The 23,168-nt window shown below is 47.4% G+C and overlaps 1 protein-coding gene across 1 annotated transcript; it reads left to right on the top strand.

Annotated features, from left to right (window-relative positions):
• Positions 1–658: 658 nt before the first annotated feature.
• Positions 659–21,602, top strand: Pla2g4d (phospholipase A2 group IVD). The gene is made up of 20 exons (XM_076849391.2): positions 659–721; positions 4,568–4,640; positions 4,830–4,966; positions 5,525–5,656; positions 6,331–6,371; positions 6,728–6,770; positions 8,062–8,125; positions 8,525–8,661; positions 9,647–9,757; positions 9,884–9,921; positions 10,093–10,228; positions 10,578–10,714; positions 12,469–12,691; positions 18,029–18,146; positions 18,483–18,620; positions 18,858–18,965; positions 19,108–19,302; positions 19,560–19,726; positions 20,279–20,465; positions 21,376–21,602. Exons 1-20 carry the CDS (start codon positions 677–679, stop codon positions 21,600–21,602), a joined length of 2,457 nt encoding a protein of 818 aa, XP_076705506.2. The 5' UTR covers positions 659–676.
• Positions 21,603–23,168: the final 1,566 nt, after the last annotated feature.

Below are 23,168 nucleotides of genomic sequence, written 5' to 3'. Positions count from 1 at the left end.
ATAAAGTCTGCTGCTGAATTCTAGTAGAAATCCCCTAAACTCCTAGAATGTGCTGAATTGGAGGGCAGAGGATAGAGTATGGGATGAAGGGCCTGTGATCAGAGGTGTCCAGATCCCTCTGCCACTCTCTGGAGTCTACTCATAGGCAGGTGAAGAGAACATCCTCACACAGGACTGACCACTGCCACTGCTCTCATTATTGTAGCTTGGACTCCTGACTTCACAGAGCTGCCAATGGGTTCTGTCCTCTTATCTGGTTTCAGGCACTCACCCCTCACCCCTGGAGGCTTGTCTGACTCAGATGGGAGGACAGTTTCCTTGGCTTTTCCCCCTGCCCCATCCTCTGCCCTTGGCCTCAGGGGAACCAATCTCCCATCACTTCTCCTGGGACTTGTCTGCCTGCCCCTGGCTGCATCTGTGCTGATGTTCCACCTATAGGTCTTGGTGCCCTGCCAGAGGTTTCTGGAGATGCTGGTTGGCCCAGCCTCTTGGGGAAGAAAAGAAGGGCTGACAGAGTGACCTGGGGTGGAGTCCCATCCTGTTTATAGGATTGTGGCACTCCTGGGGTTGGCAGATTCACAGTTGGAACTATTTCACTGGGACAGTTCCTGGCACTCAGCTAAGGAGCCCGCATCTTGGAAGGGGCTAGACCTGGAGTGGAGTTGAAAGGATTGGCATGGAGAGCCTGTCACCTGAGGGACGACCTGACCATCCTCACCAGGTAGTGGTATTTGCTGAGCCCATGGGCACCAGTCAGAATAGGGCCAGGGGCCATTGTGCATTCTGAAAGCAGGGTGGCTCTGGTTTCGGTGTAGACTGAGACAGAAGGTGCGAGTGTCTGTGCTTGGGGATGTGGAGTGTGTGGGTGGGTGAGCAGCACCATAGAAGCAGAGGCTTGGCCAGCAGAACCTCCCTTCTCTACCATGAGTGACCAGGCAGGCAGTAGCATCATTGGTCCCTTCTCTTTCTCCTCCCAAATACATATGCTTTACATCAGAGAACAGTGGCTGCATGTTACAAGGATGAGCTACCAGGCTCAGAGTCTACTGTCTTAGGCCAATGGACTTCCCAGAACTGGCTGGTGCCCTTGGATCACCCTGTGTGTCTTAGATTCTCAGGGAGCCCAAATCCCCATCCACTGGTGATTATTTATTGGGTCCAAGAACTGGGAGGCTGCAGGAGGCCAAAGTGGCCTAGAGACTGCTTGCTCAGCCCCTGCCATGTGTTTCCCCTCAGTCTAGATCACTCATCTTTTTCCAGGGACCAAGGCCAATAGGATTGGTTCCTGAGGTTTCCCCTTGTAACAGTGATTATAAGGCAGGTTAAGTGTGCCAAGGTCATTGTCCAAAGTCCTTTGCCTAATTCCCAGACCCTGATGGGCTGCTTCTCACTTTGGTCCTGAGACCCAGGACTGAGTTGTATCTAGACAAGTAGCTCCTGACCGGGGCTCCTGGGAAAGACTTGGTCAGGGCAGCCTGGACCCATGGAATCTTGGGTGAGATAGTGAGAGTACCCTATCACTGAACAACAATATCCATTGCTCCAGCCAGAGGTCTGGAGGATCTATCCCCAAGACATGCATCAGTGGAAACATTCTTATGGGGCCTCGGGAACCAAAGTCTTCAGGGTGGTGGAGGGCCCAATAAGCCCCAACTCCATCACTATTTCCCATCAGGATCCCCATGTCTCAGAACAGTCAGCTATGGAAGTTTCTGAAATGCCATCCTTCCAGCTCATCTCCCCACCCCGCTACCTCATCCCCCCTCCTAACCCACCACCCCATCCCCCAACCTGCTCTGGGTCTAGCCCTAGGGGTAAAAGCAAAAGCCCCAGACTAGAGAATCTGGGAGTCTGCCTTATACCTGGGAAGCACCTTACTTCTTGTTGGTGTTCCTAGGACTGGGTCCATAAGACCAAGTCCTCAACACACAGGCTGTAAACCCCCTTGGCAAGTGAGACCCAGACATAGTTTCACTGGCCTTTTTCCTGGAATGGGGGGCCTGGAGCCCGCACTGGTGGCAGCAGTTTGGCTGGCAGGGAAGGCTGGGAACCAGGAACTTGTTCTGGGACATGCCTCTGTGTGGTCTGGGAGAGTCAACTCAGCCTGACTCAGAAAGATATAGGGCCCAGGGCTCTGCCCACAGTGTCCATCACCTGCTCTCCAACCTCCTTCATATCTCCCCCAGTCACTGAGGGCCAGCAGTTGAAAAGGACAGGACTGCTCATTCTCTATTCTTGCCGAACACTTAGGATTATGGTCACAGATACTAGGCACCCTATTCTGCAAGGGCTCAACCCATTCAAGCTCCCTTGAGCCACACCATCACCATGGGCAGGGGTCAGTGCTGAGCCTCTCACAAAACTTCCTGGCAAACATGGCCCCTGGGCCTTTCTAGGGAGGACCAGTCATTGTAATTATTGTCACAATCTTAGCAATGGTCACAGGAGGTGAAGAAAGTTGGGGCTTCACCCAAGGAGAATAACCCACTGGGGTGTGGGGCTTTCTGAGGTTAAGAAACTTAGTGATTAGAGGAAGAAATGGACAATGATACTAAAATTGGGGAGGGTGACTGATTGGCTGGAAATCAAGCAAAGGGGACACTTCTCAGTAGCTCCAAATAGCTTTAGAGCAGCCCACATGCTGTGGACTTGTGGAGTCTTGGCCTCGCTGAAGGAGCTGGGAAGTGAGGCCTGGCTGCCTGTGTCCTTCCTCTGTGTTGGAGTTTCAGCAGGGCCCTAGGATCATCTCAGTCATGAACTTCTCTGTGGCAGGCAGATGGGGAATGGAACCGGGTGTCTAAAATGTCATTAAATCCCTTCCAGTTAACACCTCTGTCTTAAAGCCCATGGGGTTGAAATGTTGCTGGTGTCACTGGAGTTAAATCCCAAGAAGAGAGAAATGAGTCTACCTTGCTGGGGGATCACATGTGCTCTGCTGAAATGACAGGGACATTCAGCATGGAGTGGGAGAAGGAAGATGCGAGGGCAGGGCCAGAGTTAGGAGATGCTCTGCTGCAGCCCATTGTCCTTTATGGTTCTCTGTGGGAAACAGAGAGTGGGGTCCTCATGGCACAGAGCTAATTCCTAGATGGCAGCATTCATGCAAGGATTAGTTCCTGTGGGCATGGAGACCAGCTATAGGCAGGAAGTGGGGCCAGTTGTGGAACACAGTCAGGATCCAGCTTTGGTTTCTCCATACCATGTTTCCCCGCCACCCAATGCCACCTGTTCACATACCACGCTGCATCTGTCTCCCTTGGGTGGGAATAGAAGGGGTGGGAGTGAGGAGATAAGGGTCATCCTTACTCAGTATAGGTCTACCCTGGTGGCAGAGCCCACTGAGTGGCAGGAGTCTCAGCCTGGGATTTTCTTGACATAGGGAACTTCAGTGGGTTCTCTTTCAGGGCTACCACATCGTACATCTCCAGGGCTTACCATTTCATATGCCTCCATGCGAGTGGTACCCATTGAGGTCCTATCACTTGTGGCCCTGCAGAGTCCCCTCCTGGCTGGGGGCAGACCCTGTAGATTCCCCTGGGCAGGTGATGCCCATTCTAAGGGCCTTCCCTATGTAGACTCTTCCTGCTGGGGTCAAACAGTGCAGAGTTGATCCTCTTCGTCAGGCTCCTTATTAGGATGATACAAGGCCAATGACCTTCCTTGGGGTCAGCCCACAGTCCTGCCAGGCCCGTTTGAATTACCTCAACTTGTGAGGCTTAACAATCAGAGGTCTGTGCAGGGTGCCCAGACATAGGCCGCTGAACACCAGGATGAAGAAACTTGATATCCCCTAAACCTAGCAGTGCCAGCCTCAGCCATGCCCTTCTGCCCTCTGCTTTTCTTCCTGCCACCCATTCGCTGCTCATCATTTCTGCCCCTCCGTGTTCTGCCCACTCATTTTCTTCTCCCTCATCACTTGGGCATATCTTAGGCCCTACGTGGCCTCCTGAGCATCTTCATACACAATGACCCTTCACCCACAACACCTACTTCTCACTGTGCCTGATGCTCTTGGAGTTGCCTAATTCACACCCAAGAAAGCACGGATAGGCTGAGCTCCCTGTTAGTCCCAGCAGATATCACAAGCCACTGGGCTCTAGGTCTCAGCCTCCTTTGAGACACTGGCCTAATTCCTGTCCAGAGGGCTGAGGGCAGGGTGCTGGGAGGCAGGTCATGTTCTTCACCAAAGGGCTGTCTTCCCTGGGAGCTCTGGGTGTGGTTAACTCCCAGCTGATCAGTGAGGTGGCTGCTCCTTGGTCCTTGCTTTGTCCTCTACACTTGAAATCCTATTCCTAAAGGGAAGAAAGGATCCCACAAACTGCCACCTAGGTGATCTGCTGTTCCCTGTAAGCTGCAACCCAGGACCATTAGCTCCAGGACAATGGTAGACAAAGGTTATCTGGTCCCGAGAGAATGTTTCCAGAAGCTCTGGCAGTCTGGCAGCATCACCAAGTATGGGAAGATTGGTGGGAACGTGTCTGCAGCCAAGGACTTGGGCAGCACAGCAGCTCTAGATTTGAGTAACAGAATGAGCAGGAGGACTCAGTAGTTTGATATTTCTCTTCAGGGGGAGGCCTCAGCCTGCTGGCAGCTCACTGTGACTGTCCTGGAGGCTCGGCGGCTGCGTGGACATGACCTGTGTGAGTCTCTCCTGGGCTCCCGAGGGTGCAGGGAGGATGGGTCATCTTGAGAAAGGACCGGCAAGTACCTAAGGGTTGGGCTGAGCAGCCCACAGCAGCCACTGGGGTCTTGATAGGAATCTGGCAAGGCCCCCTGGCAAAGGAAATGAGGACTTCTCTCTCTCCTGATGGTTCTCTTGACATTGGCAGTGAGTGAGGCAGACCCATATGTGATCCTGCAGCTGCCAACCACTCCTGGAACAAAGTTCAAGACCAAAACAGTCACCAACTCCAGTCATCCTGTATGGAATGAGACCTTCAGTTTCCTTATCCAGAGTCAGGTCAAGGTAAAGGCTATGGTACTCTTTTTGCCAGTCATCTGCAGACAGGCTAGACCCCACCTCCTGCAGGGAGGGTTCTTGGGGTAAAGCATATGTCCTCCAGAGCTCATGCAGAGAAACTCTGGGAAGGATGGTATCTTTATGCCCCAATCTGTTTGTGCTATAGGTGAGAGAATGTATGAAAGAATGAACACAGTCCTTCTACACCCCTCCCCCGCCCCCGCTACAGGATAAACCAGCAAACTGCTGATCCTCTCTAAGCCCATCTATGTTGTGAGACAGTCAGTGCCCCTCCTGAAGGGGTTGCTGTAGGGTTAAAGGAGGCACTGCATTGTGGACTATAGGCACATTGCCTGCAGGCACTTGCCTTAGGTACACAGGGAACCAGAGTGGGGAGAGAGTTTCTCGATAGAATTTGATTTTTTAAAATAAAAACAAAGATTAAGAGGGGGAAATTAGGAACTTTGCTTGATTTCCTTACACTACTTTTAAGTTTTACTGCTCTATGTGAGCTCTTGGTGCTATGAGTAAATAATATGCTAAGTTGTTCTTTTGGGCCCCTAGAATGTTTTAGAGCTGAGCATCTGTGATGAAGACTTAATCACGAAGGATGACATCTGCTTTAAGGTTTTCTATGATGTCTCAGAAGTCCTCCCTGGCAAGCTCCTCAGGAAAACCTTCTCCCTGGATCCCCAGGTGGGTGGGGAGTTCAGGATGAGAGCCACTTCTTCCAGCTCCAAGCTGAGGAAGTTGTTCAATTTCTCCCACCTAAGGAATGTTGCTAGGTTGAACTCATCTATAAAAAAAATGTAAACATCTCCCAGAGATATTTCCATTTTAGTAGAAAAGGAACCGCCTTAGCTGTGCAGTTGCAGATTGAATTACCCAATTCAGGAGCTTTAGTCATCTGAGAGGAAGGTTTGGGAGGTGAATTTGCTATATCCCTCAAAACACAGCTCAGTGCAACCACCTCAGGGCACCTCCATCACTCCTGCTCATGGAGCCCAGGGCCTGCTCTGTGAAGGTCTTAGGGCTCTTCCTGCAGCAGGCTTGGGATAGGGAAGTGCAGAGTTCTGGGGTCTCCTCAAGAGGAAGAAGAATTAGGCCTGGACATCTTCGATCCTCCTTTGGCCATGTTCCTTGTCTTCCTCTTCAGCCTGGCCTAAAGCTTGGGGACCCAGAAGAGAGGGAGACCTGTTCTACAGACTTACGATTGTAGATTATGTGAGCAAGGAGCCCTTCTTGCCCTATCCTCAGTTTCCTCCCTTGTAAGTTGGAAATAATTGTAAAAGCATGCTCCCCTTAGAGGCTGCTCGAGATGGTTGTCAACTATAAAATGTTCCTGACTTGCTCATCCTCTTTGATTTCAGAGACAGGAAGAGTTGGATGTGGAGTTCCTGATAGAAAAAATGTGAGCAATATTTCCAGAGAGTGGCTGAGAACCCCTATATTCAGGGAAATGGCCCTGACTGAGACCCCATTGATCTGTCCAGCCCAGGTTGCTCCTCATCTCCTCACCCCTTCCAAAGTGGTCCTAGAGAATTGAGGACAGAAAGCCCAAATTTCCCTTGGCCTGCTCTCTCCTCTCACCTTCCATTCTGCAGAGGGCTCTCTCCATCACCCTAAATCTTAGCCAGGATTTAAGAGCCTGCAGCATCACCCTGGGAGAACTCACATGGGGGGGGCGAATCTCGGCAGCCAGGGGGAACCAACTCAGGATGCCTTTGCCTTTGGGAGGCCAGACTCTAAATGGTTTGACTTTTCTAGGTCCAGCTATCCAGAAAACCTCATCACCAACAATGTCCTTGTGGTAACCACCTTCCCTGGGCTTAGGAAAGGGGCCCGAGAGCAGGGGGCAGGGTGTGGCTGAGAAGGAACAAGGCAGGGGCTGACCATTCCCAGCCTCTCAGCTAGGTGGTCACCTGGGGCCATGTGGCTTGGAGACAGTGGTCACCTGGAGCCAAAGGGCACATGGAGAGCGGGGAGGTGGGCTCTTCTGAGAGGAGGTTTTGGTCCAAGATTGAATGGTTGAGGGATTGTAGGGGAAATTTTAGGTACTTTCTGAAGGTGTTTAGTCATGTAATGAACTCTAAGAACTCAGAATTCTTCCCTGGAAGTCATGGTGAAGTCCTGCAAGCCAGGCCCACATTCAGGTTGTCAATTTTGAGATCACTGAGGTTCAGAGGGAGTTTCCAGTATAGTGTGCTTCCAACCTAGGTAATCAGGGTCAGTCAACTCCTTCTTGGGACCTGGGAGGGTCCTGGTTCCCTCTTTCCCAGCATCAAGCTCACCAGAGTGCAGTGGACAGGAAGGACCACAAGGTGGCGAGTTCCTCATGAGACGCTCTCTGCTCTGTGACCTCAGCCAGGCAGCCCTGGAAAGGAACTGGAAGCTAGAGTCGTAGGGTCAGAGATGGTGCCTTGGCACAAAATCTAAGGAGGCTCTCACCCTCAAATGTGTGCAAGTGTCAGTTTGATGAACTAGATTAATTTTTTAAAGAATACACACTAACATGAAGTCATACCTATGGCAACTTCCCATTCTCTGGGTGCCAGAACCCAACAGTGGGTTGGTAAATTCAGCAATTCTAGGGAGAGGGCCAATCAAAAGGGTGGGCAGGGCCATTTCCAGGGTGCTTAACAGAGAAAATGCTAGGGCAAGTCCCTTCAGTGATGACAGGAGGCATTCTAGTCACTCCTGTGTTCAGTGTTTCTTCATCACCCCACTGGTCATCCCGTGGCCTGTGTCTATATGCGCTACTTGGGAGTTGTTGTAGTAGAAGACAGCCGCCAGGTCAAGGATGCAGAGAAACAGAGAAGAAGGATCTGTGCCTGGAAGCTGGGGGCTTTCAGAGGTTCCATAACTTCCATAAAGTCAGGAAAGCTGAGGTGGGGTGGAGGTCTCCTGGCTGCTGTGGAACTTCAGGCTGAGCAGTTGCAACAGATCTGAGAGAGAGTGAAAGGCTCCTGTTTCCAGGCTCATACCAACTCCACTTCTTGTTAGTATGTATTGGATTTAAGACAGTGGGGCTTAGAGGGTTGAGGTTGAGGAGGCCTCAGTTTACCCTGCAGAGCTCCTGCCCATGATGTGGTCTGCCCCAGGCCCGAGAGCTGTCATGCCTGAATATCTGCCTGGACAGAGCGAGGAGTACAGCACTGACTGCAGGTAAGATCTGCTCGGAACCAGTCTGGACTCTGCCTGGAACATGGAACGGAGGAGGGCTAGAGAGGGGGTATCAGAGAGGCAGACACACAGGGAGAACTGCAGAGGGCAGGAGTTGAGCAAGAGTAGAGCGTGCCTCTGCCTTCTTGACCACAGGAGGGCAGCATGTCTCCTCTGGGCGGGAGTTGAGCCACTGAACTGAATGAGAACATGTCACAGGATGTGGGAATCCCATGGGGGTTGTGAGGTCCAGCAGGCCCAAGAGGGCCCTTTTCAGAATCCTGCTTACCACGTTCCAGCCTCCTGGACTTTGTCATACCCAACCAGTGTTGCTGGTTTCCCAGGTCCTAGCTGGTTCCAGGGTCTTGTTCCCGGAATGCTAACTGCTCACTCTCTCCCTAGGACAGGACAAATTGGAACTGGAGCTGGTGCTGAAGGGGTCATATGAGGACACACAGACATCCACCCTGGGCACAGCCCCTGCCTTCTGCTTTCACTACCTGGCAGCCCAAGATGCAGAGCTGAGTGGGCACCTGAGGGTGGGTCTCCACTCTCCAACTCTCCTGCCAACTCCAGCCTTTAGCCAGCTCCAGTTATTCCTGGCCTTCCTCCTGCCAAGGCCAGGCCCCCTGTGACCTTGTCAGCCTTTCCCAGTTAGGCACCGGACCCTTGGAAGACAGTGAGGATTCGCAGGGACTGGGGACTGCTACAGCATGTCAGTCTTTGAACCCTCCAATGACTTTTCTATTTTCTTAGAATAAAACTTGATGTGTATGTCCACAAGGCCCTGCACAGCCTGGCCTCTGCCCACCTCTGCTATCTTATTTTGTTCCATGTTCCCTTTATTCATGATCCTCCAGCCATACTTGTTTCCTCTTCCTTTCCCAACATGCTACATGCTTTCCCTGTCTTCCTCTGGTTCCATCCAAGGGGGCGGCCTTCTCCACTGTCTCCTCCTCCTTCATATCTCAGTTCAAATTGCACCTCTTCAGAGGATCCCTCCTTGATTCCCCACCTCAAACAGACCCCATGTTTGGTTACTCTGTCATATCATACTGCTTATGTCCTTCACAACACTCATTAACATCAGTTCATTGCCTGTTTCTTTATAAAATTCTAAATGTGATTCAGTGAGACCAATGCCTTTGCACTAAATATTATCTATGATGACAATGATGATGATAATGATGATGATTTGGTACCAGGGATTGATTCCAGAGGTGCTTAACCAATGAGCCACATCTATAGGCCTTTTTATTGTTTATTTTGAGTCAGGGTCTTGCTAAGTTGCTGAGACTGATCTCAAACTTGTGATCCTCCTGCCTCGGCCTCCCAAGTCACTGGGATTACAGGCATGCACCACCACACCCAACTAGCCATGATTATTTTATAAATATTAGTAATTATAATTGTTAATAGTTTTATATTATCAGAGAGGGACTTAGGCTATCTTGTTTGTAGTTAGATACTCAGAATTATCAAATGAGTGAATGAATGAACAAATGAATGAATATTTCCCTGCAGAGTTACAGAAGCAGTGGATCGAATTCGAACAACTCAGCTGGGCACCTCACTGTGCCCTTGAAGTCCTTGGCCATAGGGAAAGAGGTGACCATCAATGTTCCTACAACAAATGTAAGTTGCTTCAACTGGATTGGAAGTGCCAGTTGAATGAAGTTGAAAGAGCCCAAGACCCAGGGGATACCATGTCTGGCTCAGGATCTGGGACATTCTAAGCAGGGTCTCTTGCTTTGATTTCAGGCTCCAGGAGTGAGGTTGCAGCTCAAGGCAGACAGCTGGTGAGGGGCATTCAAATCTGTGGGGGCAGTCAGGGGTGAGCAGGGGATGGGAATGCTGTGGATCTTGGGGTTGGAGCAGAGAGTTTATTTGGCAACTCATTGTGGAGATAGTCAAATAGTAATTGAGCCAGGCATGGTGTCCTCTGACCTCCGGATCCTCCACTGCTCTAGCCCTAAGGAACTACCTGTTCGCCTGGGCTTCCATCTGTGTGCTGAGGAAGAGGCCTTCCTGAGCAGGAGGAAGCAAGTGGTGGCCAAGGCCCTGAAGCAGGCCCTGCAGTTGGACAGAGACCTGCAGGAGGATGAGGTTTGGGGGTATAGGAGAGATGTGGGTGCACACACTCTGGACTGGCCTTAAAGTAGTACCTGATTCCTATGCCCCCTACAGATAATCCAGTACTAGAGAATGGATAGTGCAGGTGTGGGGGGAGATGTGGGCCATGCCTAAGTGCCAGGGTTCTTGCTCCATAGGACTCTGACCTGGGCTGAAAGCTGTCCCTTCTTGGGTAAGGGTTTGCCCTAGCTCTAACCCTGACTCCAGCGGTCCATGAACACAAGGCCCCCTCCCTGGAGGCAGGGAGCACGGTGGATTCCTGGGTAAGGAAGGAGGCAGCTCATCCTTGTTGTTGTTAAACTGATCTATATCTGTGTTCCAGGTCCCTGTTGTGGGCATCATGGCTGAAGGAGGAGGGACCCGTGCCATGACCTCCCTCTACGGCCACCTATTGGCTCTGCAGAAGCTGGGTCTCCTGGACTGTGTGACCTACCTCAGTGGCATATCAGGTGCTACATGGTAAGGGCAATGGGGGCTGGAACAGCAGAGGTGGCCAGGTTGCAGAGGGAGGCTGAGTGGATGCTAGAGGTGTCTTTTGTTGTTGTTGTTATTATTTTGTAGTTGTAGATGGATACAATACCTTTATTTTATTTATTTATTTTTATGTGGTGCTGAGGATCCAACCCAGTGCCTTACACATGCCGGGAAAATGCCCTGCCACTGAGCTACTATCCCAGCCCCCAGAAGTAGCTATATATGGGAATGTCAAGTGGGTATGAGTAGTATGATTATCAGTAGTAAGATGTGACAGGGATCGCTCAGCTTTTTTAAAAGGTAGAGACAGATATACATTGAAGTGCTGCCATGTGGTGGGGGGAGATGCAGGAGGCCCCTCCTAGACACTACCAAGGCACTGGAAGATTGCTGATCCAGTAGGAGCTGGGTTTGATCTTGGAAATCCCACATACAGGCTTCGGCACCCTTGAACAACTTCTTTCTTCTTATTCTTAGTTGGCTTATGTCCAAAATGGGTGTGCATATGCCATAGAATTGGAATAGACAGCCATATAAAACATTTAATCTAATGCTTGACACATGCCAGGAGCTCCAAGTTGGTGGATCTATTTTAGGTTTCATAGTTATTACCTGGATTAGTGCACGTAACACTTTTTGAGGTAGTTTCTCTTCTTGCTTATATGTGATAGAGATGAGGAAACTGAGGTTAAGAGATGCTGTTTGACCTAAAGATAGCATTGTCTCCCTGCCCCCTCATCCTTCCTATGATGTTAGAAGTTCACCTCCTTGAGTCTCATTGAAATATGACTTTGAGGGCCTGGGGTTGTGGCTCCGAGGTAGAGCACTTGCTTTGCATGCATGAGGCACTGGGTTCGATCCTCAGCACCACGTAAAAATAAAATAAAGGTATTGTGTCCATCCACAACTAAAAAAAAAAAAAAAAAAAAAAGAAAGAAAAAGAAATATGACTTTGAGGAGGAAAATAGAAATAAACTTCCAGGGAGTTTAGATGACAGCTATTGACAAGCAAATTCTCAAAGGGCTTGAAGATAGGTCTGAAGATGGGAGGGGTGTCTAGTGCTGACCAACATATATGGTTATTGACTTCTTGAAATACGGCTGGTTCAAATTGGGATGTTTTGGGCTGTGTGCGGATGTAGCTCAGTGGTAGAAACCTTGCCTCACATATGAGAGGCCCCTGGTTCAATCCCTAGTTCCACAAAAACATCCAAATTTTGGATGTGTTACAAATATAAAATGTATACTGAATTTGAAGATTTGGCTTGAAAAACCACAAATTATATACATAACTTATCCAAAATCAACATTACACTTTGAAATAATACTTTTTGGATATATTGAATTATTAAAATTAATTTTTACTGGTTTATTTATACTTTTTTAGTGTGGTTACTAGGAAATTTAAAACTACCTATGGGGTTGGGATGAGGCTCAGTGGTAGAGTGCTTACTTAGCATGTGCGAGACTCTGGGTTCCATCATCAGCCAGCACTATACAAGAAAAAAGAAAAAGAAAAAAAGAAGAGATGTTAATTAATTACATATGTATCGTTCACGTCATATTAATATTCATCATCATTGATCTAGAAGAAGAGAAAGCCCTGATATACAATTCCAAATTTGCAGATCCTTGGAAGCAGGAGCAATGTACTGGGTGGGAGTAGATAGAGGGTGGGAAGGAGGAGCTGTAGTGCCCCATTCTGGGTCCCAGCATTGTCTTGCCCCTTGTTCTCTTAGGGCAATGGCCCACCTGTACTGGGATCCTGAGTGGTCGCAAAAGGACCTTGAGGGACCCATCAGCCATGTCCGGGAACATCTGACCAAGAGCAAGCTGTCAGCCTTCTCCCCAGAGCGCCTGGAGATCTATCGCAGAGAGCTGAAGCTGCGGGCTGAGCAGGGCCACTCCACGACAGTTGTGGACCTGTGGGCCCTGGTGCTGGAGTCCATGCTGCATGGCCAGGTAGAGCACATGCCCAGAAGGGGCAGAGTGGGTGCGGGCATTTCTTTTTATTTTTAATATTTATTTTTTAGTTGTGGTTGGACACAATACCTTTATTTTATTTACTTATTTTTATGTGGTGCTGAGGATCGAACCCAGGGCCTTGCACGTGCTAGGCAAGCACTCTACCGCTGAGTCACAACCCCAACATGGAATGTGGGCATTTCTTAAAGAATCTGGGAACCACACCCTGTGTCAGTATCTTTTCAACTTTGGAATGCTACCTTTCTGAGTTAGACTTTTCTTCAATTAACTGCCATGTAGCAGAAATTTCTGGACCTCCTAAGATCTGGGGATAAGTCAGGGTCAGTTAGGCAAACAAAACTTTTGCATTGTTTGAGACAGTAAGATTTCTAGAACCACTTTTTAAAAATTTATACTGCAATATGAAATGTTATCATTTTTCCTCATCTTCAGATAGAGTTAAAAGCACAGACTTTTGAACCAGATTCCCTGGGTTCTAATTTAAGTGTATTTTACTTTCTGTGTATCATTAGGCAAATCACTTAACCTCTGTCTATTTTCTCTGTACAGTGGAAATGAGCACAGTATTTTTTCTCTTGGGTGTATTGTGAGCACTCAATGGCATCTTGGCATAGAGTAAGCACTAAAGGGTTAGCTCTTATATGTCTTTACTAGTATCCTAACAACATCAAGACAAAACTGAGCATATAAATTTTGGACCACAATGTTTCTTCCAGAAGAATTTCATAAGTTCACTGCTGGATCTTGCATTAACTGATACAATTATTAAAATTTAATTATTCTTTTACATTCCTGTTTTATCACATATAATTATCTGAAAAAAAGTTTCAAATGGATTAGAAACAGCTAAAAGACAAAAGTGTCTTTTAATATGCAAAACAAAAAGTAAACTGATTGGGGACAGGCTCATGTAGAGCCTGGGCTTAGCATGCACAAGGCCCTCGGGATCAATTGCCAGCACCACAGAAGAAAAGGGAACTGTCAAGGATATTAATAGCAGAAAGAAGGAAATGAAGTCACTTCAATTTTTTTTCTTTAAATTTTATTCTCAGTGTCAAGCACAATGTTGCTTAGAAACTACAAACCATTCTTTTGTTATTTTAAAAAATATTTAGTATTCAAATATCAATATTTATTATAAATATTTATTATTTAAGTCTTCACAACTAAGAAAATGATCACAATATAATGAATATGCAGGATCTCACCAACCAACCTAAGAAATGAAATGTTACAGATAGAGTTGAAACCCCATGTCCCCTCCCATCCCATTTCCCTCCCATACCATCACGTCATCACATGCATATCTATAGTTCATATACTTTAGTCTATTATATAATCACATATATTTAATATACTTTTATTATACATTCTTTTAATACATATGACTTTAATACATGTACCCTTAAGAAAGCACAATATTATTTGAGTGAACAACTGTGTACAAGAATCCTTATACAGATATGTTAGATATTCTCTAAGACTCTAAGATATATATCCAGCAGTTGAACTATAGAAACATTGAGTCTGTATACCTTCAACTCTCCTAACTGTGCTAGATTGTTCTACAAAGGAGTGGTTTTAATTCATAGCCCCACTATCTGTGTATATTAGTTCCTTTTTCTCTACCTCTTCTTCAGACTTAGATTTTTTTTTCCATCTATGGGTGTAAAAGCAAACTTCAGTGTACTTTTGCATTTGCTTGATTTTTAGTGACACATCATATTTTCAAGTCTATTTATCATTTGGGTTCCTCTTCCATGAATTATCTCCTAAAATCCTTTTCCAATTTTCTATTTTTAATATCATCTTTAGAATTTTTTCAATATTTGGGATATTAATATTCTTGCACATTTTTTTTTGGTACTGGATTTGAACCCAGGAGACTTTACTACTGAGCCACATCCCTAACCCTTTTAATTTTATTTGGAGACAGGGTCTCACTAAGTTGTCCAGGTTGACCTAAACTTGTGATCCTCCTGCCTCAGGCTCCCAAGTGGCTAGGATTACAGGCATGTGCTGCCACACCTGGCCTTATATAAGTTTTGAAGATCTGTTTCTTACAAATAGGACTTGAATTCAATCAAAATTTAAGTGTTATAGGGACAGGGCCCACTTTATTTCAGATGGATCCAAACATCCCCAGTTTTGTGTACTGATTTTTTCCCCTCCCCTCGTTGGCATTGAGACTTCTATCACATCAGGTTCCTATATTCATAGGACTCGTCCTGAGCTCTCTATTCCATTCTCACAGGACTTATTATCTATCCCTATGCCAATAGCACCCTGACTCAACTATTGTAACTTTCTAATAAATCTTGGTATTTACTAGGGAAAATTTACCCCTGGCACCTTGGTTTTTCTTTAGAATTATCTTGGTTACCCTTGGCCCTTTGCTCTTCTCACTACATAAAATAAACAGTTAACCAAGTTTCATGATAAATGTTGCTGGGATTTTGGTTGACACAGCATTGGATTTATAACACCAAAATAATTACTTGAAATATTTTTTATTTTATTAATATTCTATGTCTTCTTTGGATCTATTGTTTAAGATTCATATTCAGATTTTTGTTTTGTTTTGTTTTTTTTGTGTGTGCTGGGGATCAAGCCCAAGTCTTCATGCATGCCAGGCAAGCATTCTACTACTGAGCTGCATCCCCAGCCCTTATTTATTTATTTTAAATTTTGAGATAGGGTATCGTTGAGTCTTGCTTAGGGTCTTGCTAAGTTGCTGAGGCTGGATTTGAACTTCACAAGGGGCTAGGAAATTTAGTATGATCCCAGGCTATAAAGAGGATTTCTACTTAATCACCACTTGATCCTCTAGCAATGTCTTAATGTGTGGTTTTATGTAAAAGATTTATAGTCATTTTCAAAAAGACAAAATTTAATTCGTTCTTTATTGTTCATAAGAATAAAAACCCTTGTGACATTATTGACCATGTATGTATTTTTTGAAATGAGCACTTTGAAATGGTAAGGAGCTTCTAAGCAGTTCAAGACTTGCCAGCAAAAAATAAAGGAAAAAAAATCTAAAGAGGTAGTTTGAATGAGGGCACACACCTGTAATCCAGCAACTCAGGAGGTAGTTTGAATGAGGGCACACACCTGTAATCCAGCACACCCTTTAGTTTACTATGTACACCGCCTGAACCAGATCAACATATTACCAAGTACCACCATTTCCAGTGGGTACCTTGAGTTGTCAGAATGATGTTCTGCAGCATTGGGGATACTTACTTGGAAACTATTATAGAGACCAAAAATCCTATGCAGCTTAGTTGTGAACTATCACAGGGTATCCTTGGTGCTGTTTTAGCAGGTGTAAGGGTTGCTTACCCTTTCCCAAAACTTTCTCTAGGGCAGAAATTGTGAAACTGTAGTAAAAAGCCATTTTCCCCCTCATTATACATATAAAAAGAGCAATAAACTGTATCTCTAAATAAAAAGACATTAAGCTGGCAAGAAGGTGCATGCCTGAAATCTCAGCCTCAGGAGGCTAAGGTAGGAGGATCTAAAGTTTAAGCCTCAGCAACTTAGAAAGACCCTTCCTCAAAATAAAAAATAGAAAGAGCTGGGGATATAGTTTAGTAGTAAAGCACCTCTGGGTTCAAAACTCAATATCATAAATAAATAGATAGACATTGAAGCTGGTGCTGCTACACAGCTAGACCCCAGCTACTCAGGAGGCTAAGGCAAGAGGATTGAAATTTGGAGGTCATCCTGGGAAACTTGGTAAGACCCTGTCTCAAAATAAAATTTGAAAAAAGATTGGGGATGTAGCTCAGTGGTGGTGGTAGAACACTTGCCTTGCATGTACAAGGCCTTGAGTTCAATTTCCAGTATTGCAAAACAAAAAAGACATTGAGAAGGGAAATTGCTGATGTTAGTCAACTCTTACCCTCCCAATCACATGCACACATTCACTCTGCAGCACTGGCTTATTGATGTTGTTGAGATAACATCATCTATAGCAGGAGCTCAGGCCCTGTTTGGGGATTGTTCTGTGGATTCCCTCTATAACTCAAGTTATATTGGGTACCACTGAAGAACTGGGGGAAAGATGCATGAGTTGACACATGAGTGCTCTTGTCAAGTGACAGAGGACTATCAGGAAGGAGGAAAGACACTATTTGTGCTAGATTTTTGCCACACTTATGGGAAGGGGACTTCTTATTGGGTAGGCTGGGTTAGACTCTTGGGACTCAATCTCACTGATCATCAGAATTCCTTGGGGAGGTTTTTTAAAAAGATAAATTCTGAAGTGGCTTCTGATAGACTGATTCTCATACAGAACCCAGCAAGCTATGTGTTTAACCTGCTTTATAAGTAAATCTGGATATAAGGGCTGGTATGGTAGGTTGGGAGCTCCTAGGTCTCAACAGCCTTCTACACTAAAAAGCTTAATACAGGGATGACGTGTGCCATCCTGTCCAAAACAGCCCAGGGCCAACAGCCCCGGCCTCATCTGTGGCAGCACCATTCTTGCCAAGGCAGGGCTCTGGGCAGCTGCCACCGTTCATCTTTCACCTTGAGGGAGTTTGAGAGGAGCCCCATGTACATCTCTGAATAGAATGTGAACTTTCTGTGTCCCTAGAACTCAGGGAGGCTCTGTGGGGGCTCCCCGCAAAAGCAAGCCATGGTCTTTGCCATCAGTGACAGAGCTTGGCATTTTATTAAAGAGTTAGAAACAGAAGGCAGGAATAAACCACAGGGTACAACCTCATACTGTGCAAACAAAGAAGGAGAGGAGGAGGAGGAGGAGGAGGAGGAGGAGGAGGAGGAGGAGGCGGAGGAGGAGGAGGAGGCAGGATTGCCAGGAAAATATCTGGGAGGGGCTGAAACTTGAACCCTAAAAGGGCAGCAAGTTCCCTGGCATAGCTCAGTGTGTACTAAAAGGGGATTGCGGTGTGCTTTCTGGAAAGCAATGTGTGCATGCATACATGTGTGTATCTTCGTGTCAGTATTCACTTCTGCTCCACTCATAAATCCATGAAGACCAGGAGACACAGGGTGTGGGGAGAAGGACGGTTGTCACTGTAGTCTTCGGGAACGGCCCTCCTGAGAGATAGGCAGTACACAATCTGCAGAGCCCTACGTGGCCACCTTGCATATGGGCCTGGTGAGGACATGAGGACAGGAATGGGAACTGGTACACATACCCACCATTCCTCCCAAATCCCAGTGAAGCAGCCACCTCCTCCCGCCCCCCCCCCCAGCCTGTGTTCCTGCCCTGCCCTTGTCCTGGTAGAGTTGCTGCTTTCAGGGTGCTCCCACCCTCACTTGGGTCCTCATGTCCTCCAATCTCAGGTTGTGGATCAGAAGCTGTCAGGACAGAGAACAGCACTGGAGCGGGGTCAGAACCCTCTGCCTCTTTACCTGAGCCTCAATGTCAAAGAGAACAATCTGGATACCTTGGAATTCAAGGGTACAGTCCTATTCACTCCATCCTCCAACACACACACTCCCCAAATTCTCTGCACCCTGAGAATCCCCAGAGAATTCAATATGGAAACTTCTATGCAGATTGTACAAGCCTCTGGAAAGGTGGTGCTAGTAGGCCCAGGAGTCTGCCTGGGGTGCTCCCTGCCCTTGGGTGGGGCTGGTTAACCTAGGAGTCTGCATTCCTCATGTTTCCTGAGTTGGTGCCAGTCAGGAGGAAGGCTGAAGCATGCCAAGGGGCAATATCTTTGACCCCTGGCAGAACTTGGCCTCCCTCAACCCACACAACTCACATTCCTGCCTCTCCTTCCTGCCACATTAGAGTGGGTTGAATTCTCCCCCTATGAGGTCGGGTTCCTGAAGTATGGAGGTTTTGTCCCTCCTGAGCTCTTTGGTTCCAAGTTCTTCATGGGGCAACTGATGAAGAGGCTCCCTGAGTCCCAGATCTGCTTTCTAGAAGGTAAGGAGTGGTAACTCTGCAGGTTTCTTCCTGGACATGAATCCTGCAGCTCAGGTCTGGGCAAAGCCCCAGGGTGAGGGGCAGGGGTTGGGCAGTGGGGAAGAGAAGCCATTGGAAGAAAAGCCTTTTTCCAGTTCCTATTTTCCATCTGCACTCAAGAGTGGGGACCACTAGCTTCCAGGTGAAAAAGACAGGGACAGGTGCCTGAAAGCTGACCTCTGTGGGTTTGGTCTTCAGGTATCTGGAGCAATATTTTTTCCCTAAACTTGTTGGACACCTGGTATGGCCTCACCTGCTCTGAGGGGGACTGGAAGCAGCACATTAAGGACAAGATCCAGAACGTAGGTAGGAGAGGGGACACTGAGGGGAGCTCAGGATGAGGCTGCTTCCCTTTAGATATGGTTGAGGGGATGGAGTGCCTTGGGGGAAGAAGAGCTGGACATTTCCAGGCCTCTCAGCGGAGTAATGTTTGTTCCTCTGGCTGCAGAGAAGGCACCTGTAGCCTCCTCTGCAACCTCCTCATGGATGGAGTCCTCCTGGCTGAAGTCTGGAACAGCACTGGCCCAGGCATTTAAGGGCTTCCTGACTAACAGGCCACTCCACCAGCGTGAGGCCAACTTCCTTCATGGCCTCCAGCTGCACCGGGACTACTGCAAGCAGAAAGACTTCTCCACCTGGGCAGGTAAGGGCCATTACAAAGTTGGACTCCTGGGTGAGGATGGGCCATGGTTGTTGACTGAAAGATGCTTGGGGGTCACAGCATCCACTTCTGGTCTGTAGTCTGGAGAAGATCCCATTGCGAGGTCTTGGGAAAGGCTGGGGTGGCATGTGCATTCAGGGAGTGACACCAGATATAAGGAAGGGACATGGAGGTGAATGTTGTTGGTGGGCTACTGTGGCAGGGTGGCTGCCTCTGACTGTCACTGCCTTTCTCACCAGACTTCCAGCTAGACCCCATCCCTAGTCGACTGACCCCCCAGGAACCCCAGCTCTGCCTGGTGGACCCGGCCTACTTCATCAACACCAGCTTTCCTTCCTTGCTCCGGCCTGGTCGCAGGATGGACCTCATACTCTCCTTCAACTACTCCCTAAACTCACCCTTTGAGGTGCTTCTGGTTGCCCCCTGGGGACCCAAGACCCTTTGTCCAACCAGGCCAAGATCCAGGGGCAAGCAGCAAGGCCATTGAGCTACTGCCCTACACCAAGGAAAGGAGAGGTAGCAAGCTGTAACCCACAAATCCTTCCAGGTTCTGAGTGGGGAAGGGCTGCAGTGGTGATGGGGTCTTGGGCTCCCAGGACGCCTGCATGGGTCAAATATCACCACACCAAAGAAAAATAACTGGACAGAGCTAAGAGGAGACACTGGGCATCTCCACATGCAACCCCACCTCCCCTGGGGACTTGGTAATGCTGGTATGCATATGTAGGTCACCTACTGAAACCCTCTAGACTCTGGGACTTGAATAATCCAGCAGTAGCAATCCAAATGGAGGTAGAAGATGCTGGGTCTACATCCCACCTAAAAATTTGAGCCCCTAGAATCCTCAGACTCTCTCTGAGGCACATGCAGCTTAGCTGGGCCATGAGCAGGACAGAACCAGCTGGATGACTGGTGATGTGGGTTGATGGGTTCTCTGAGCTGCCCTCTGTTCCTCCAGGCGCTGCAGCAGTCGGAGCTGTACTGCAGGGCCCGGGGCCTGCCCTTCCCCCATGTGGAGCTCAGCCCTGAGGACCAACTCCAACCCAAAGAGTGTTACCTCTTCTCAGACCCCATGTGCCCCGAGGCCCCTGTCTTGCTGCATTTCCCGCTGGTCAATGTTTCCTTCAAGGACTACTCAGCTCCTGGTGAGACAGCCTTTCCTCTACCAGCCAAGCAGCCTGGCCCCTTGAGGCCCTGCCCTAGTCACCAGGGGAGAGGGAAGAAAGTCTGCCCTGAAAAGGCTCAAGGCCTTGGATAGATACCTCTGGCCTTGGTGGCTGATACTCACATCCCTGCAGCATCCTCATGTCACTATGCAGGTTTCCTTAGAGTCATGACCCCAGGCTCCTTTAGCCTCCTCTTCCCCCCAGTACCTACAGATACCCCTGAACTCCTCTAGTCCTGCTCCGGGCAGTAGCTGGGGGCAAAGGTCACTTGGCCTCTTTATTATGCTGGGCAGCCCAGGCTGAGGCCCTTTCTCAGGAAGCTGGGCTTCTTCTCCTCAATGGCCTCCAAATCTAAACACTTATCACACTTTTATTTTCTCCTTCCACCAACTTGTCAGAGTTTATTTCCTTTGGGTGGGAAAATCAAATTTCTGTCTTAGTGAGTTATACCCCAATTTTCAGTTCCCACCATAATTCTAAATCTCCCAGCTTTATTCTTAACATGTTCAGCCCACATCTTGGAATTCTAGAGAAATTTTCTCTCTCAACAAAGGCTGGTTCTTATAAAGCCAAAGCTCTATAAGTTTCCACCATTTTTTAACCTAATTGACTTTCTTGTTCTGGCTGTTTCCACCTTACCCAGAAGCAACACAGAGCCATCCTGTGGAGCTGCCTGAATAGTGGAAGAAGTGTCATGCTACAGGGAATTTGGGAGCAGAAAACTCCTCATACTTAAAAATAGCATTCTACCATTTACATTGGTATTTTTGGGCAAAAGGCACAGAGAACTGGGGAAAAAGCCCTCCACTATATCCTATTCAAGGCTTAGTTCTGGCCAGCTGTAAAGGCCTCTGGTCCTTCTCCTGATGCCCCTTCTACCCCTGGGCAGGTGTCCAGCGCAGCCCTGCAGAGATCCCTGCTGGCCAAGTGGATGTCACCAAGGACACCTCCCCCTATGCCCTGTGCAACATGACCTACAAGAAGGAAGACTTCGATGGTCTGCTGAGGCTCAGTGACTACAATGTGCAGAACAGCCAGGCTGCCATCCTGCAGGCCTTGAGGACTGTTCTGAAGCGCAGGGCCCCTGAGGCCAGGCCTTCAAAGGCACAGATGTAAGACTGCTCAGGAACCCCAAGACTCCGAGGGCTACATTCTGACCCTCTGAAGGCTGGGAGCTTAACCCAGTCTGCAAGCTGGGCGTAGCCACAGCTCTCTGGCTGAAGTTCCCAGCTCTCCTAGGCCGGGGCTACCTCACTCGGGTCCTGTTCAGGGCAGGCTGCATCCCACCCACCATTCTCCCTCATATTCACAGCTAGCTCAGGAGGAAGTGGAAAGAAACTCTACTAGGGCAGTGTGTAGAGCAGCTGGTCATACCAGACAAGCTTTCACAAGTAGTTACTTTAATTCCTGAGCAGAATGGATTTGGGATGGCTTTAGGAATCAATCTCTCTCTCTCTCTCTCCCTCTCTCTCTCTCTCTCACACGGGCACGCGTACGCGCGCGCGCGCGCACACACACACACACACACACACACACACCTGCCCCCTCCCATTCAGTATAAAGTCTTGCACTCATTCAAATTTATTCTTAAGTATTTTATTATGTTTGATGGATTACAAATAGAACTGTTTACTTCATTTCTTTTTCAGATTGTTCATTGCTATGTTCTAGAAGCACATTTCATTTTTGAATATTGATTTTGTATTTTGTAATCCTGCTGAACTTGCTTCTTAGCTCTCATACTTTCTGTATATTCCTTAGAACTTTCCATGTCATCGGCAAATGGAGATGGTTTCACTTCTTCTTTTCTGATCTGAATGCCCTTCATTATTCTTTTTCTTTCCTAATTGACTAGAGCCTCCAGCAGAATTGAATGAACGTGTTTTGTTCCTGATATGGGATGAAGGCATTAAGTCTTTCACCATTTAGCTGTGGGTTTTTCTTACAAGTTCTTTATCAGATGGAGAACTTTCCCTTCTATTTCTAATTTGTTGAGTGAGTTTTTTTTTTAATCATGAAAGGTATGAAATTTTGTCAAGTGATTTTTTTGTGTGTCTGTTGAGATAACCATCTGAGTTTTGTCTTATATTCTATTCTTTTTCCATTCCTTTTTTTTTTTTTTTTTTTTGGTGCTGGGGATTGAACCCAGGGCCTTGTGCATGTGAGGCAAGCACTCTACCAACTGAGCTATATCCCCAGTCCTCACAAATTCATTTTTAACAACCCTGATAGAATTTATTGGCATTTGTGTTTTATTTTATGCAAGACATTTTATGTTATTTCTCTTCATTCTTCCAGCTGCCTAATATGTTAGGCAGTGTTATTATTTCCATGTTATCAGTGATGAAATTCAGGAGTGAAAAAGGAAGAGAAGCTTCTTCTTACTTGGTCTGCTGGGAGCTGAACTGGCTCTGGCTGCTGACCATGGTACCCTCCTGATGAACAAAAGTACTTTCCAAGAGCACCAATGTCTTACAGGGTCATCATAAACAATAATGACAGAGCAAGAAAGAGGCAAGATTACTCCATAAATATGTCTGAACATGGACAAAATCAAGATCACCATGAAACCATAAAAATGGCTCAACATTTCTGAGTATTTGCATTTTTCCCATTTCATTTTCACAACAGCCCAGTGAAGCTAAGTACTCTTCCTAGGAATTAGGTTATGAGGTTGGAGGT

Source organism: Callospermophilus lateralis, chromosome 3 (assembly GCF_048772815.1).
Source record: "Callospermophilus lateralis isolate mCalLat2 chromosome 3, mCalLat2.hap1, whole genome shotgun sequence".
Lineage (NCBI taxonomy): Eukaryota > Metazoa > Chordata > Mammalia > Rodentia > Sciuridae > Callospermophilus > Callospermophilus lateralis.
Note: the sequence above shows the minus strand (reverse complement) of the source record. Positions and strands in the feature narration are given on the sequence as shown.